General features: G+C 38.8%; 1 protein-coding gene across 1 annotated transcript; it reads right to left on the reverse strand.

The window, feature by feature from the left end:
* Positions 1-1404: 1404 nt before the first annotated feature.
* Positions 1405-11117, reverse strand: mturn (maturin, neural progenitor differentiation regulator homolog (Xenopus)). Its single transcript, XM_028461991.1, has 3 exons — positions 10599-11117; positions 3710-3832; positions 1405-2736 (listed from the first exon to the last, which is right to left on the reverse strand). Exons 1-3 carry the CDS (start codon positions 10755-10757, stop codon positions 2629-2631), a joined length of 390 nt encoding a protein of 129 aa, XP_028317792.1. The 5' UTR covers positions 10758-11117; the 3' UTR covers positions 1405-2628.
* Positions 11118-14786: the final 3669 nt, after the last annotated feature.

Raw genomic sequence — 14786 nt, forward strand, 5'->3', positions numbered from 1 at the left:
CACACGTCAGGTGGCGCATGACGTTATGCACCCTCCTCCCCCTCCCCCCCCGTCACACCGCGGCCTGTTGTCTCAGCAGGTCCCCGGGACTTTGTAATGTGGACCATCGACTAGACCAGGGGTCCCCAACCTTTCTGTAACTAGTGTGAGCTTCTTCTAAGGTACTAAATAATCTAAAGGTTATATACTGTTACACTTCTTAAATACTACATTTTTATGTTTTCACTTTAATTAAAGGGTAAGATAATAAGGAAAACTCGTAGTAACTAAGGTAAGAAATGATTCAACATGCAATTATGCAATTGTTTTATTTTCATTACATTTCATAAGAAATTATGTTCCTATTAACTAGCCACTAACTAACAACCTTTTAACTACTCCTAAAACATAAAATTTTTTCATATTTTAGAAAAATCCACTTTGCATTTTTTTTTAAAAAACACATCTTATCACAATCTACAGCTTCTTTAACAAATTTGCCCTAATGTCTCAGTGAAAATAAACATTTAAAGATGGTTAATTTATTGCAAAAAAAAAAAAAAAAAATCAAGTGCAGCATGTCCTCTATTAAAGCTCTGACTACATTTGTCACCTGTATTTATATTTGTGAGTTTGAAGCCTGACAAGTAAATCAAATTTTAGACAAAGCACATTGGTTAAAGCTGCAGTATGTAATTTTTGTTTTTGTTATTTGGTCAGAAATCTATAATCATCTGTGAGCATATTGTAATATAAAGTGTTCTGAGTGGACAGTGAATCTCTTCTGCTACTCCTGTCCCTGTAAGCTTTAGAAATCCAGGAGCGTGACGCTAGACTTCAGTGAAGGTCCCTCTGTCTCGGTATGTGCGGCGGACTGCGAGCGATCCGCTTTCAGTTCATGCGCAGTCCGCCCCACAAAACGAGTCAGAGAGAGTGAGCGATAACAGACCTGATAAATAGCTTGTAAACCTAAGAGAGGCATCATCTAATGTGGAGAGAACAGATGCAATTCATTTGCAGTGTGGATGTGGAGTGTCTGTCTATCTGCTATGATCAGCTGGACTTGGCTGCAGCTGCTTGTGTGTGAGGAGTGGCTGTGAGCCTCTTACTGTCCTCACAGCAGTGAGTGATACATGCTTTAATGTCTCTAAAACATCAGAAAACTCTCCAATAACACAAAATAAAGTTCTTAAATTTGTCACTATTTCTATTGAGAAAATAGGTTGCAAAAAGTTCCAATGTGCGCGCGTCCATGCAAGCGCTCACAAGAAGACCGTTAAGTTTTGTTCAGGAGGGGAGCGTGGAGCATCTCACGATTCTACATACTGCAGCTTTAATAGTGCTCTTGTTAGAAGAGGCCTGGGGGCACCTCTTGGGCACCGTGTTGGTGACCCCTGGACGAGACGCTGTTATGAAAAAGGCCCGTTTTGGTCTCAGGGTTCACACAGTTTATTGACAATTTTCACACACATCAGAAGACAAACAAAAGTTACACTGCAGGAGAAACATTCAAACTAGCAATCAAAAGACAGGCATTTACAAGCCAAAGGAAAGAATGGGCACATTGGAGAGAAGCTGGCCTGTGGCTTTAGTAGGGTTGAAGGCAGCAGAGAGACTGAAGGTCTGAAGCATTGCAGTGCACTGGTGGTGACACAACAACACACTGAGGAAGAGGAAGCATAGGCTTACAACTGATCTCTCTTTTTTACTGCTTTAACGCTCAGGGGTTCAACCGTTTATTATTTAACGTCAGCAGACAGGTTTGGAAAGATTCAGGAAGTGTTCTCCTCAGATCGTGCCGAGAAAACGGCTTCAACGATAAAACCACCACCAACTAGGAAGACCACAAAATAAGAAGAACTAGGGCATCATATGATAGTGAAACACCCTGATAAGGTAGGCTGGAGGGGGGAAGAAAGTAGGCATCCATGCTAGCGTGAAGCTAATAACTTTTAATACATTTAGCAAAGGGGGTAAACGTCTTTAACCTGTAAGTTTACTTTGAATACATGTTGAAACGGTATAGAGTGAGAAAAGGCCCATGTCACATATACATTCCTTCTCTCAGTTTCCTCCACTTTTTTCCTTCAAATGATGGAAAAATGACACGCTCTCGAACTCTCCTCTCCCTATTTCGTTCTTTGTGCTTCATGCAGCGACAAAGCCCCAGTTTTCACCCTGTCATCTTTCGTCTCGCTGTCGTGCGTCCTCTGTGTCAACAGACACGCAGAGAAAATAGGCAATCTGCCACATTCATCTCTATGGGGAGAGGATTTGTGTGTTCAGCAGTAACGTCTGCATAACAAAGCCAGCTGAGGTCGATGTCATATTGCTGCTGGGGAACTTTTTACCTAACCAGGAGGTGAATGATTATGGTTCTTCTTGCGTCGTACGTGGTTACAGCACACGTAGCCCAAAACAGTTGTTTGTGTGTGAAAGAGAGAGGGTATGTAAATGGAGAAGGGTCATCAAAGTGCAACCACGTGCACTCTTTGGGAAGCAAAGCTACTAAGACATTCAAGAACATATTGGTGCGTTTTTTTTTAGCAGGTTGGCGTAGTAACGTATGCATGAGAGTGTGTCTGTGAGTGATTGGGCTAACGCGTGGAGGCCCCAGGCTGCAAAGCTCTTGCCCCATCTCCGGGGTCATCACTGCTGGCTGACCCCCATCTGCTGGTGGTCGGGCCCGGGTTCCCCTTCCATGTCAGCGTGGTAATGATCGAAACTGTCATCCTCTAAGTCTGGAAGTCCCAGAAGCTAGCAGAGATGGAGAAAGAATGTTGTGTATCAGACAAAACAACAAGTCACATTTTTAATCATTTCACTGAGAGCTACAACACTTTGTGTCCGACGTCTTCTGTTCCATCAACTGATGCAGCATCCACATGTTCTTGTTAAACATGGCAACAAGTATTATTATATTTCAATTTATTTCAAAACAGTTGAAAAAAGGCGAGTTTCAAAAAAACTAATTTTGGCCCTGGAGAGCCACAGTCCTGCATGTTTGGGACACACTTGAATGCCTGATAACAACCCATTCCTGCCTTAAAGTGTGGGGAAAACAAGCAGGACAGGAACTCCGTAGAAACCCTGTTCTAGAAGTTTAACTTTTTGCCCAAACCTGCCACAATTTCGATCGTTATACCACGGGCTCGGCTGTGTTCGGACGGTGAATAAATGCTCAGGGGATGTGTTTCGATTCGGTTTATTTTTACTCAAGTAAGGGAGCAACTTCTATACTTTTACTTTTACCAAAGTCATTTTTTTTTTATTCAAGTATGCATACTTTTTACTCGAATACTGAAGATTTGTACTTTTGCCACCCCTGCCAGTCTTCCACTACATTATGGCCAATTACAGTATTGAGAGATGATCTGTTAAAAGCAGAAAAATTGGCAAACGTCTAAACTTTAAATTGTAATTCTGAAGTGAAAATACAAATGTAGGCAAAGATGGGTCAGAAGAACTCTGTCTAAGCAGAGCAGGAACCACCCACTATTATCCACAGTGAACATCCTGTCGCTGATTATTTTTAGGTTGAGCTTTTTTTTTTGTTTTACTTTGAAGACACTATTCTATATTTTTACAAGGGTTCATGTTAACTCAATATAAAAGGCTGTTTAAGGATATGTCCAAATTGTTTTAGAGTCTTTGATGACATCCGTCGAACTCGTCTCATTGGTTAATTTCTCATCCCATCCCCTCCACCATTCTTTCTGTGTTTGCATACAGGCCTGAAGGACGTGAAGACCTTCTCCAGCACCTCTAGCAGAGTCTTCTTCCCACAGGAGGAGATGTAATCCTGTGCCAGCTGGAGGAAGGGAAGGCAGTCCTCGCTCTCACTCCACACATGCTGCACACACACACAGATAAACACACGTAAGATAAAGGACACCAACCTCAAACTGTGATTAGACAATTCAATCCATACACCATTTAAAACACAGGACAACATGTGATACGACACAAAAGCACAGCAAGCCGCATGATGTCATCATTGGACTCAGATAAAGCTGAGCGATGTTTGTTTTTTTAGCCGCATCAGGACGTTTAAGGGACATTAGGTCTTCCATAGGTGCTGCATATACACGTGAACATGGCAAAAACTATCTCGACACAAAATTATAGGTATTATTTTCACACAACAATAAGATAATTGTATAAATCATTAAAAAACAATACAAATGAACTAGATTACAGGAGCCATCTCTACCCTTTGGTTGTTCAATATAATTCAATTCAATTCAATTTTATTGGCTCACATCGGAAAGAGAAAAAGTCAGAAAAAATAAAATAAAAAAAAATAATATATTTTTTTTTTTTTTTAACTCAAATTTTTATCTACAAATTCGATTAATCGATTAAATCGATTTTTTTTGCCCATCCCTAGTTATCTCTTTTACTGGAAGGACTTACTGTACATGAAACATTCACTTTAAAAAAAAAAAAAATACATGTTGACGAAACAATTCTGTCGACTAAAAGTTTTCGTCATAGTTTTTTTTTATCGACAATTAATTTTAAATTGACAATAACTAGAATATGACAAAAAAAATGAATCATGTTGACGAAAACAATCAAAAATACGTGTATTATTTTTTGTTGACTAATAAAAACAAAAACTATAATTTTGTCAATCAGAAGTCATGTGAACATGATCTTACACATTGATCACATCAAATCTGTCATGTGTGTATTAAAAAAAACTAAAACAAAAACTAAACATTAATACCAGTTCTGTTTTCATAATTACTAAAAATAAAACTATAATGTTGTCACATGGGATGAAATCCGATCAGAACTCATGTCATGCTGTCAAAATGAACACTTATAGAGATTTGTAATCACACACAAAATGTTCGCTACTACTCAATAAATGGCACGTTAATGTCATGTAAGCAGTTCAGCTCTTGTTTATGGACAATCACACTTTAGTCTTTATTCTTTAACAATGTTTAGGTAAATTGGTGACATATTTTGGTCCAATCAGCAGTGATTGTTCTTTTCAACTCTTGAATGAATTTTTGGCCTCGTGATCTATTCACACAGGGATGCACAATGGCCTTTTGCAGCACCTTTCAGTTGCGTGCAATCAGATTGAATTGGCCTTCAATTGTATTTTTCCATTTGTTCACCCTTTTGTTGAGAAAATTATGAGTATAAAGTTTAGTTTATAGATGTCTTTAAAGCTTTTAAAACCTGAAATAAAACAGATTCCCAGGGTACAATATTGTGCCATTTTCTTGTAAAACAATAATAATAATAATAATAAAAGATCTGCATCTTCACTTAAACTCTAATGGTTATTGTTTTCCCTGCAAGAGCAAACCTCACTCCAGCCAAGCACCTCTTCCTGACAGATCAAGAGCGTCAAGGCCGCAATGTTTTTTAGCAGACAAAAGAAAAAGTACAGCTTGTACTCCTTGTATGACTGAAAAACGAATGAAAAATTACCACGCGTTGGAAGAAATGGTTTGCTGTAAATGTGTCTTTGTCGTTGAAGCAAAAAAAAAATTGCTTTACTTAAAAATCAGTATTTTCAATCAAAAAAGGTCTTTTCTCTCCAAAAAAACACCCTTTGAATAAAAGAAAAAAGAGCTCAAATGACTAAATAATCACAATCTAAATAATAACACTTCAATAAAAAAAAAAGGAATTTCAATCAAAGAACAAAACAAATATTCAAATAAATTTTTGGATTTCAAATATTATTTGCATTTTAACATTCTGAACAAAATATGTTTTTTAACTGAAATCAAATCAGTTTTTTTTTCATGTCAGCAACGTTTTTAATTGAATAATAAACACACAAATCTATGCCTCTATAATTCTGACCTCATGGTGCCCTCTAGCGGCAGGGCTTTGTAGTACAGTTCACGTTTTTGTTTTTTACAGTTTTTCCAGCTTTCCCTTCATTAATCTATTTTTACACAATTAAAAGTGACTCAGTCCATTCCAGGGGTAACATATGATGTCTGTTACAGTTCTCCACAGTGTGTTTGGTTAGGGACTTTCCATTAAGCAGCCCCCGATCATTCACAATTCTCACATCAGTTGGTTATTCCCCCCAGCAGCAGACATAGAAAAGCCCTGCCACTGACTCTACTGTCTGTGGGATGGTTCTAGAGGCCTGCGGACACGTCATGCTGGCACAGTCTGTGTGACATTATGTGTTGTTGAGCAAACAGACGTCCTGACTCCTGAGTTATCCCCATCTGTTCACTGCTCTGTGAGCCTTTGGCACTGAGGAAGAGGATGAGGAGGAGGAGGAGGAGAGCAGAGGGCAGACTTTCTGGACACCACTGCAGCACAGCACGCTCCTATAGAGCTGATACAATGAGCAGCTTCGGGATAGCCATGCTTCAGCAGGAAAAACACTAAACCTCAAGTAGATCTATTATTGAACAGAGGGGGGCTTGTGTTTCAGCTAGTCAGCATTCAAACTCAAACGTATATCTATCTATCTATCTATCTATCTATCTATCCATCATCTATCTATCTATCTATCTATCTATCTATCCATCCATCCATCCATCCATCCATCCATCCATCCATCCATCCATCCATCCATCCATCCATCCATCCATCCATCCATCTATCTATCTATCTATCCATCCATCCATCCATCCATCCATCCATCCATCCATCCATCTATCTATCTATCTATCTATCTATCTATCTATCTATCCATCCATCCATCCATCCATCCATCCATCCATCCATCCATCCATCTAACCTGGCTAGAGCCTGATTGATGTGTAGCCCTCCCCCTAACTTCAGTTCTCCACTTCGACCTGGGACCGTTTCGGAACCAGGGAGGGACATAAACAGAATGCTTGAAGCTGATTGGGCAAAGCGCCTGTCCACCATGATTTCTTTTAGCCAGTCACACGGTAACAAATGATGATGTCGTCAACAACAAGGCTGCGCTGGTGAAAACTTTCTTTTGGGATAGTAATGCTGCGGTCATTATGTCGTTGAGTGACTATTGCCGTTTTTGCAAAACGAATATTCGAGTTAAGGGCACGTTAACCATCCTCCTGCGTCGACATCTTTCTGTTTTGATTTGGAGCTATGCTAATAGCGGTAGCCCAGTTAGTTCTCTCCCCGCAGCTGCGCATGCGCCAGTTTTGCTTCGGCGCTTCTGCCTTCGTCATACCCGGATATCCCGCCCTAAACCACAACAATGCCTCATGATTGGTTCTGATCGGTTAGATTCGGTTTCAAAAGGCAAAGGCGGAAACACCACAAGATGGCATCTTGAATTACAATTACATTTTCAATTATCCGTGTTCAACTACAATTCAATTATGAATACAGTGAGCAGCATTTTTTTTCTCGATTATAATTACATTTAAATGATTTTTTATCGACAGAAAGTCAATTACAATTAAAGCTGCAAGCAGCGATGAACGGGCCCTCGCAACCACACGCATGTCGAGACGTGGCGCACGTTGAGGTGTGTTGCATGTCGGGGTGTAGCAGAAATTTTAAAGTGTTGAGACATAGCTGACCATTTTCAAGGATTATATTGCAAACTTTCCAGCAATGTTCTGTGCAACTATAATGCCTATGATTTCCGTTTACCAATAGGTGGCGCTATGACTATGAATGACGGTTGGGTTACGCCACAGCTCATTTTTTTGGCATACAAATGAAAGCTGCTATAATTAATTAGCATCTACTAATTATGTTCTCAATTACTAGTTCAATTACAATAATCACAATTACTGAGCCTGTAATAAATAACCTAATCAAAGTTAACCTTCCACTTGTGTTAGCTTTCTGTTAGCATCTCTTATGATAACAGATCCTAAGTCAGATGTAAAATACACTAAAAAACAAGCATCTATCATCTAATTTCTTCCAAATCAATTAAAATATTGGTTTAAATATTTTTTGCTGTGGGCATCTGAGCCTTTTTTTTTGTCAGTATACCTCTCAAATTAAATTGTTCTAAAACAGTAAAATAAGGGAAAGCTTGAAATGAAACATATTTGAATTATTTTTAACTACATGTGTTTAAAACTGTACATAGAACTGTAACATGGTTCTCCAGTTTAAATAATAATTGATAGAATTACGATAGGATTATAGAATTTTCATGGCAATTACATATACAAAGTAAATCATCAAAACTCAAATACAATTCAATTAAGATTACGACAGCAACACTTTTTTAAAAAATAAAATTACAGTAATAATTACGCCATGATTGTAATTGCACGGTTACAATTATAATTGAACCCAACCCTGCTATCTGTCTATCTTTCTATTATTTTCTACACTTGATTATCCTGTTTGGACTAGAAGCAGCACAGAGTGAGTGTGAAATCTCTCCAGGGGAGCATGAAATATACAAAATATACCTATTGAATCCAATCCAACCCCTCGCCATTGGGGGCCTGTATAGAGGCCCAGCTGATGAGTTTCATATGTGTTCTCACTCAGGCACCTGCTGAGTTTAAATCTGTCCATTCCCTCATGTTGTCATCCCAGCATTTCATTTGTCCGTCTCGTCTCCTTCCACCTGGTACAGTGCCTTGCATGATGCTCCATTTGATCAGGCGATGCGGTAGCCTGCAACATCTCAGTTTTTCCATTTTGGTAATGGGAACGAGGCTGTCCATTGGCTGCCCTGACTCAACCCCGTACATCACTATTTGTGATGTGGTTATGTCCGCTCATTACATTTAAAGGCTTTTATTTTTCTTTCTAATTCAGCTGAAACAGTCCATGCTCTGTATATGTGAAGTAAAGTTGTTACCACCAGTGAGTGGCATAGTCTAGTTTTTGTCTTGCCATAATCTGTGCTGTTCTTGGTTCTTTCCTCGAACCCTCGACTGTTACTGTGGCCCCAAGATTATTCAAGTTTGTGACTACTTTAAGGTTTTGATCTTGAATTTTAATGTTGTTGATGCAGTCATTTCATTTTGACATCAGCCAAGCCGGCACGCGTCAACTTTTCACAGCAACGCCGCCAATGCTGTGACACGGTTATTTATTTACTCGCCGTTCACGTGACTGTTTACTGTAAGCAGAGGATGGATACCTGACCAAAGGGTCGGGTCCGGTTTGAACAGATATTTAGAACTGGTGGTTGGGTTCAGTCACATAGTGTCCTTGCGCGCAGCGTTCTTTCCATTCCTACATCAGCAGCTGTAGCAGGACCATGGAGACATCCACCGTTGATACAATCCTTTTTCTGCACAAGAACATGGATTATCCCTAGTTTTCATACCTGGATTATGTAAATAAATCAACTGGGTCTCTTGCGTGCATGCCTGTTTGTGTTTGACGTTGGCTTGTTAGTACCCGTGTGCTGACCTGATGTTGACATTAACAGTTGTTTGTTATTAAAGGGGCAGTATTATGAAAAAAAATCACGCTATAATGGTTTTGCAACCGTGATATACATTCTTTTAGCCTCATTCATAGGGCGAAAGTTGAAAAAGTTGTTTCCTCCCTCCCTTGTTATTGGAGATGGGGGAAAAATAGCATAACACTGGAGCTTTAAAAGTGGGCTTATGACTAAAACAAACAACAATTTGTCATTTGTATGAGGAAAAATTTAGGTCAGTTTCGGGTCAATCTCAGATATAAATATCTGAATGCCTGTGGGGTTGGATTGGGTTTTGCTCTGTCGGGCTGGGGTCGGACTCGGGTAAAAAAAAGCGGCTTGATCCGCACTTTAACCGCAAGACCTCCACGCAACCAAACAGTAGTTCGGTCTACCGCGCTTGTCTTCTACCAGTCTCCAAGCCGTCGTCTTCTTCTTCTTCTTTTTTATTTCTGGCAGAGTGGATGCCTCTCCAAGCCATCGAGAATGCGCATCAGCGTGATTTAACGCAGGACTGTGCGTGAAATGCTGAATAGCAGTACAAAATGCATCACAGTCTGTTCAAGGTAATGGAGATATATGTGCCTGTGGGCTCATTCTTTTTGGTTTTCAACGCTTCATCACCCATGAGCATTAAAAGATTCCCCTATGCTAATTTAACTTTGAGAAACAGACAGGCTACAGTGGATTAATTTTGTATTATAATTATTTTTTTTTTTTTTTTACATATAACTTTAATAAAAACATAAAATCAAAACTGTTTCTACTACACAAATGAACGTATTGGCAGGTATAAGGTCATTATGAATGATCTCGTCAGCACACAATTGATTAGAAAATGTGAAAATAACGACAATATAATATGTTTTCAGTGTGTATCCCTAGTCACAGCCATGCATGGCCTGATGCATGTCATTCTGCTGGACACCGTTGGTTTATATCTAGTGGGGCTTTTATTTTGAAAGCTGTGGGCCTTTGTTTTGCGTGATGTTGCATTTCAGGATGGTTGTTGCAGATGATGATGATGATGATGGTGGTGGTGATGAAGGTAAAAACACAACCGATACATCACACACGGGCTACAGAGGGATGTGAAATGACATCACCCCTCTGCGCTTGGCCCCGGGCCTCCCCCCCTTCGTCCCCCCACCCCTCCTCCTCCTCCTCCTCCTCTTCCTCCATCAGTAACACAGACAGACACACAGGACCGGCCGGGACAACTCCACCTCTCCCCCTCCTCCCGGCACACCTACACAAACCCTGCCTTAAACCCACTCACGAAGTTGTCGGTGCCGCTTGGACACAGCACGTAGAAGGAGACTCCGGGCTCTGCGTAAAAGTCCAGCCGCCTCTCGTCGTCCTCCTCGGCGAAGATGAGGTCGAACGGGTTCCCGGAGCACCACTTCTCCGCCGCCTCCACCAGATGCTTGAACTCCATCCCCGTGCGATCCGCTCGGTTTCGTCCCTGGCTCCAGGAGCTTGATCTCAGGCCGGTTTGTTGGTGATGAGGATGATGAAGAAGATGATGATGATGCTGCTGCTGAAGAAGACGCAAACCGCAGCTGATCGGACAGCAGCAGCCTCCACTACTGCATTTCCTTCTGCATCCGCTGCATGGCCCGGGATTTACCGCTCACTGTGTCGGTGAATGAGAGCGAAAACAACGACCCGAGCTCAGAGCCCCATTCCCGTCCTCCTCTCCGCGTTATGAAACCAGCCCGACGGCCGCACACGTGCACACGCAGGAGGACGCTGGAAAAAACGCGATGACGAAAAGTGAAAGCGGGCAGGCGTCCGTCCGTCTGTCCGTCCGTCCGTTTGTGCATCAGACCTGCTGAGGGGGTCAAAGCATTGTTTTTATCCACCAATACTGACAAACAGGCACGAGCTAGAATCCCGTAGACAATGTGCAAATCTTTATTATTTTATTAGTAAATTATCATAAATACTAGGGTTGTCTATTGCCTGTAATCTGGCGATACGATTCGTTTTCGATACATAGGTCACGATACGATACAATACGATATATCCCAATATTAAAGTATAAGGCGATTATTGCAATATTTTTTTTATAAATATGTGACTTAAGAAACAACTAATCTGTAAATGTGTACACCTTCATAGGAACATTATGTAATAAATATATTTTATTGGCATATTTTACACTCAAAACATTGGCTTTAACGTGCCATGTGCCAATAACTTAAAATGAAAAAAAATAAATAAAATACAATCTCCCTGTGGCTTTTAAACCAACATGACTTTAGTGCAACTTAACTGAGGTATATGCTTAGAACAGCAAATAAATGCAAAAAGTTAGTTCTTTCTTTTTAGATTTTATTGAAAAAACACAAGCTGGTCAACATGCGCACTTATTTGTGCAGTTACAATGTCTCCTGCAGTGGAAAAGACTTTCCTGGTAAAATAAAGCTTAATAAAAACTATTATTATTATTATTATTATTGTTATTATTATTATTTAAATCTGTATGGATGCATTTAGAATTGATCCGAGAATCTAGTTTTGACATTTGGGATAAGATCTATTGGGTTTGCATAACCTTTGATACGTCGATCCCACGTTGATCATCATCAGATCAGTTTTAGGTATAACCACACCCTCTATTCACGGCCACCATTGTTATAGTTAAACTGGGTGCTACACCCGCTTCAATTTCTCTACACTTGTCACCAGACATGGCTGAACTGATTACACAACTCAATATGCACAATTATAATATCACATTACACTCCCACCTTAAAATAGTTGACTGTTCCGCATCCCTTTCACCGTCCCACCCTTCCCCCTTACCTGTTAATAAAGTGTTTCTTACCCTTCCGTAGGGAGGACTGGTGATGGTCACAATTATGCAATAAAATAAATTCATTTTATTTAATTGCAATAATAAAACATGCATCTTCGACAGCATGTGCAGGAAATTTTGCAAGTTTGTATCATGTTTTATTTCACACCATTTTCCATTTACATCACGTCTTAAATTATCCATGTTCAATTACAATTCAATTACAAATACGGTGACCAGCATTATATCCAATTACAAATAAAATGCCAATTATAATTCATTAATTACAATTACTGAGCCTTAAAAAAAAAAGCTTTCTGTTAGCATCTCTAGCTGTAAAATACACATAATAATTACTATTAGAATTATGTCATAGTGGTAATGATTTATCAATTATGCAATTACAATTATAATTTCACATTCAATAATATATTCAATTATACACATTCAATTACAACTCAATTACGATTACAGTGACCGCTATTTTTGCCAATTACAATTAAAATTACAATTATTATTTTTCCTCTGAAAGTCAGTTACAAGTAAGTTCTCCATTACTAAAGTTCAACAATTATTTGTTTGAAAAACATAGCCCCATAAAACTGAAGCTTCCTCTTGACCCATGACTTAAATCAGCTGTAAAATACACTAAAACATATTTTTCATCATACAATTTATTTAATCTCTTGGTTATCTTGTTAGGCTTTCTAATCAGGCTAACAGTGCTTATTTGTGACGCAAGATGGTCCCAAAACGTCACATGATCTTGTTCTCAGCCAATAGCAAAAATCCATTGTAATAGCCTAGTTTCAACCCATAGAGGTCAGTCAGTCTGATATTTTACAAAAAAAAAAAAAAAATACACCAAATTGAAATACTTTGACTAAAATGTTGAGAGTCGGACCACGATCAATCAACAACTTGCTCAAAGGCCTACGTTAGTAGTTATCAAAGAAGTCTCAGATGGTGCTCAATTAATCCAGTAGCTGTTGTACCAATGCTCCCGGTTAGCTGGCGTCAATATTGATGAGCTCCAAGAACATGTGGTGAACTAGTCATGGGCAACAAGTTCACTGATGCACGATGTGGAGAACAAAAGCTGCAGCCCAACAGGTGGGTGACTGCAGCTCAAATGGCTGCAAAGCAATACTGCTGCTGTCAGAATCTACAGCTGTTGACAATTCAAAGTGTCCTTAGCAACAGGAGTATCTACTGCTGACAGCGCGCTCAGTCAGCATCAAACCTGGATCAATGCAGCAATACTAGAACGTAGGAAATATTTTTTGAATTAAAGTTACAATAAAGATGTGGATTTCCGTGATCATGATTCTTCAACACATGTTACTGGAAGTTCAAAAACTTGGATTTTCTTTAATCTAAGGCAGTTTTGGTTTTCAACCTTGGGGTCGTGACATCATATGGGGGTCACCTGGATTTCAAATTAGGTCGCCTGAAATGTCTATAGTAATTGATTTAATAAGGAGAAGAAAAATATTTGAAATATCATTGTTTCTCAAATTCTAACAGAACAAACAATCTTTAACAACTGTGTTCTATACTTTCACTTTTTCAAGTATAAATCGAGGTCAAATAAAATGCAGGGTAAAAAATACCTCAGCTGGCACATGTTGTTGCATTAATCCTAGCTACTCTTTATTTGTAACAACAAACATTATCAAAAACAAATTCTGGAAACAAAAAAATGTCTTTGGGTTTGACAGAATTTGTGCTGTCAAAATGTGGTCACGGCCCATTAAAGGTTGGGAACCAGTGATCTAAGGCCTGTAATGGTCTCAAAACGTTTTTCTATATTAGGAGCCTGAAATGAAACGAGTGTAAGTATTGTGGGAACCAGTTTACAACATAAACACTGATGTCAGTGTTCACAGGAACCCATCATCCATGCAGCTTGACCTCCCCTGTCCCCAGTGTTCCCACCAGCAGAGGGCAGGACAAACCGTCTGTTCAACCAGACCTGCTGGAGTAGTTAAGTTATGGAAACGGTTCATGTACATTTCCGTGCGTTGTGGACAGTAGAAAATCCTTTACAGTTCATAAAATATATTTTTGTTTTGTAGATTTAAAATGTCAACTGTCCATGAATCTAAGTTTTAAACCAGCTGAGCCTGTTTAGAGACATTGGTGTTTATTATTAATAATAATAATAATAATAATAATAATAATAATAATAATAATAATAATGATAGTTTACAAAACGATTAACACATCTGCTATGCACTGTTACAGTCTCTGATATCTTGTCTTCAAAAGTGAAGTCCAGTGGTTCACGGCGGTGTTAATTGTATTCACTACAACCTTTTTTTTTTTTTTTTTTTTTTTTTTTAAAGTGACAAAAACTATAGACTGACAAAAAATAAAATAAATTGAAAAAAAACCCCATGTCAACTGAAAATATATAAAAAAAATATAGTTTTATATTTTAATTGACAAATAAAAACTAAACTATAATTTTGTCATTCAGAACAAGCTGGTCTTATATATTAATCATATCAAATCCATTGTGTATATTTTTTTTTAATTAAAAAATAAATAAATAAAAAACATTATTATCATCCCATATCAGGTTGATAAACGGTCATTGAATCTTAAAAAAAATGCTTTTATTTTTGTTTTGTTTTTTTACTTTTGTCTAAAATTAAGTTG

The sequence above is a fragment of the Gouania willdenowi genome, chromosome 11 (genome assembly GCF_900634775.1).
Source record: "Gouania willdenowi chromosome 11, fGouWil2.1, whole genome shotgun sequence".
Taxonomy (NCBI): domain Eukaryota; kingdom Metazoa; phylum Chordata; class Actinopteri; order Blenniiformes; family Gobiesocidae; genus Gouania; species Gouania willdenowi.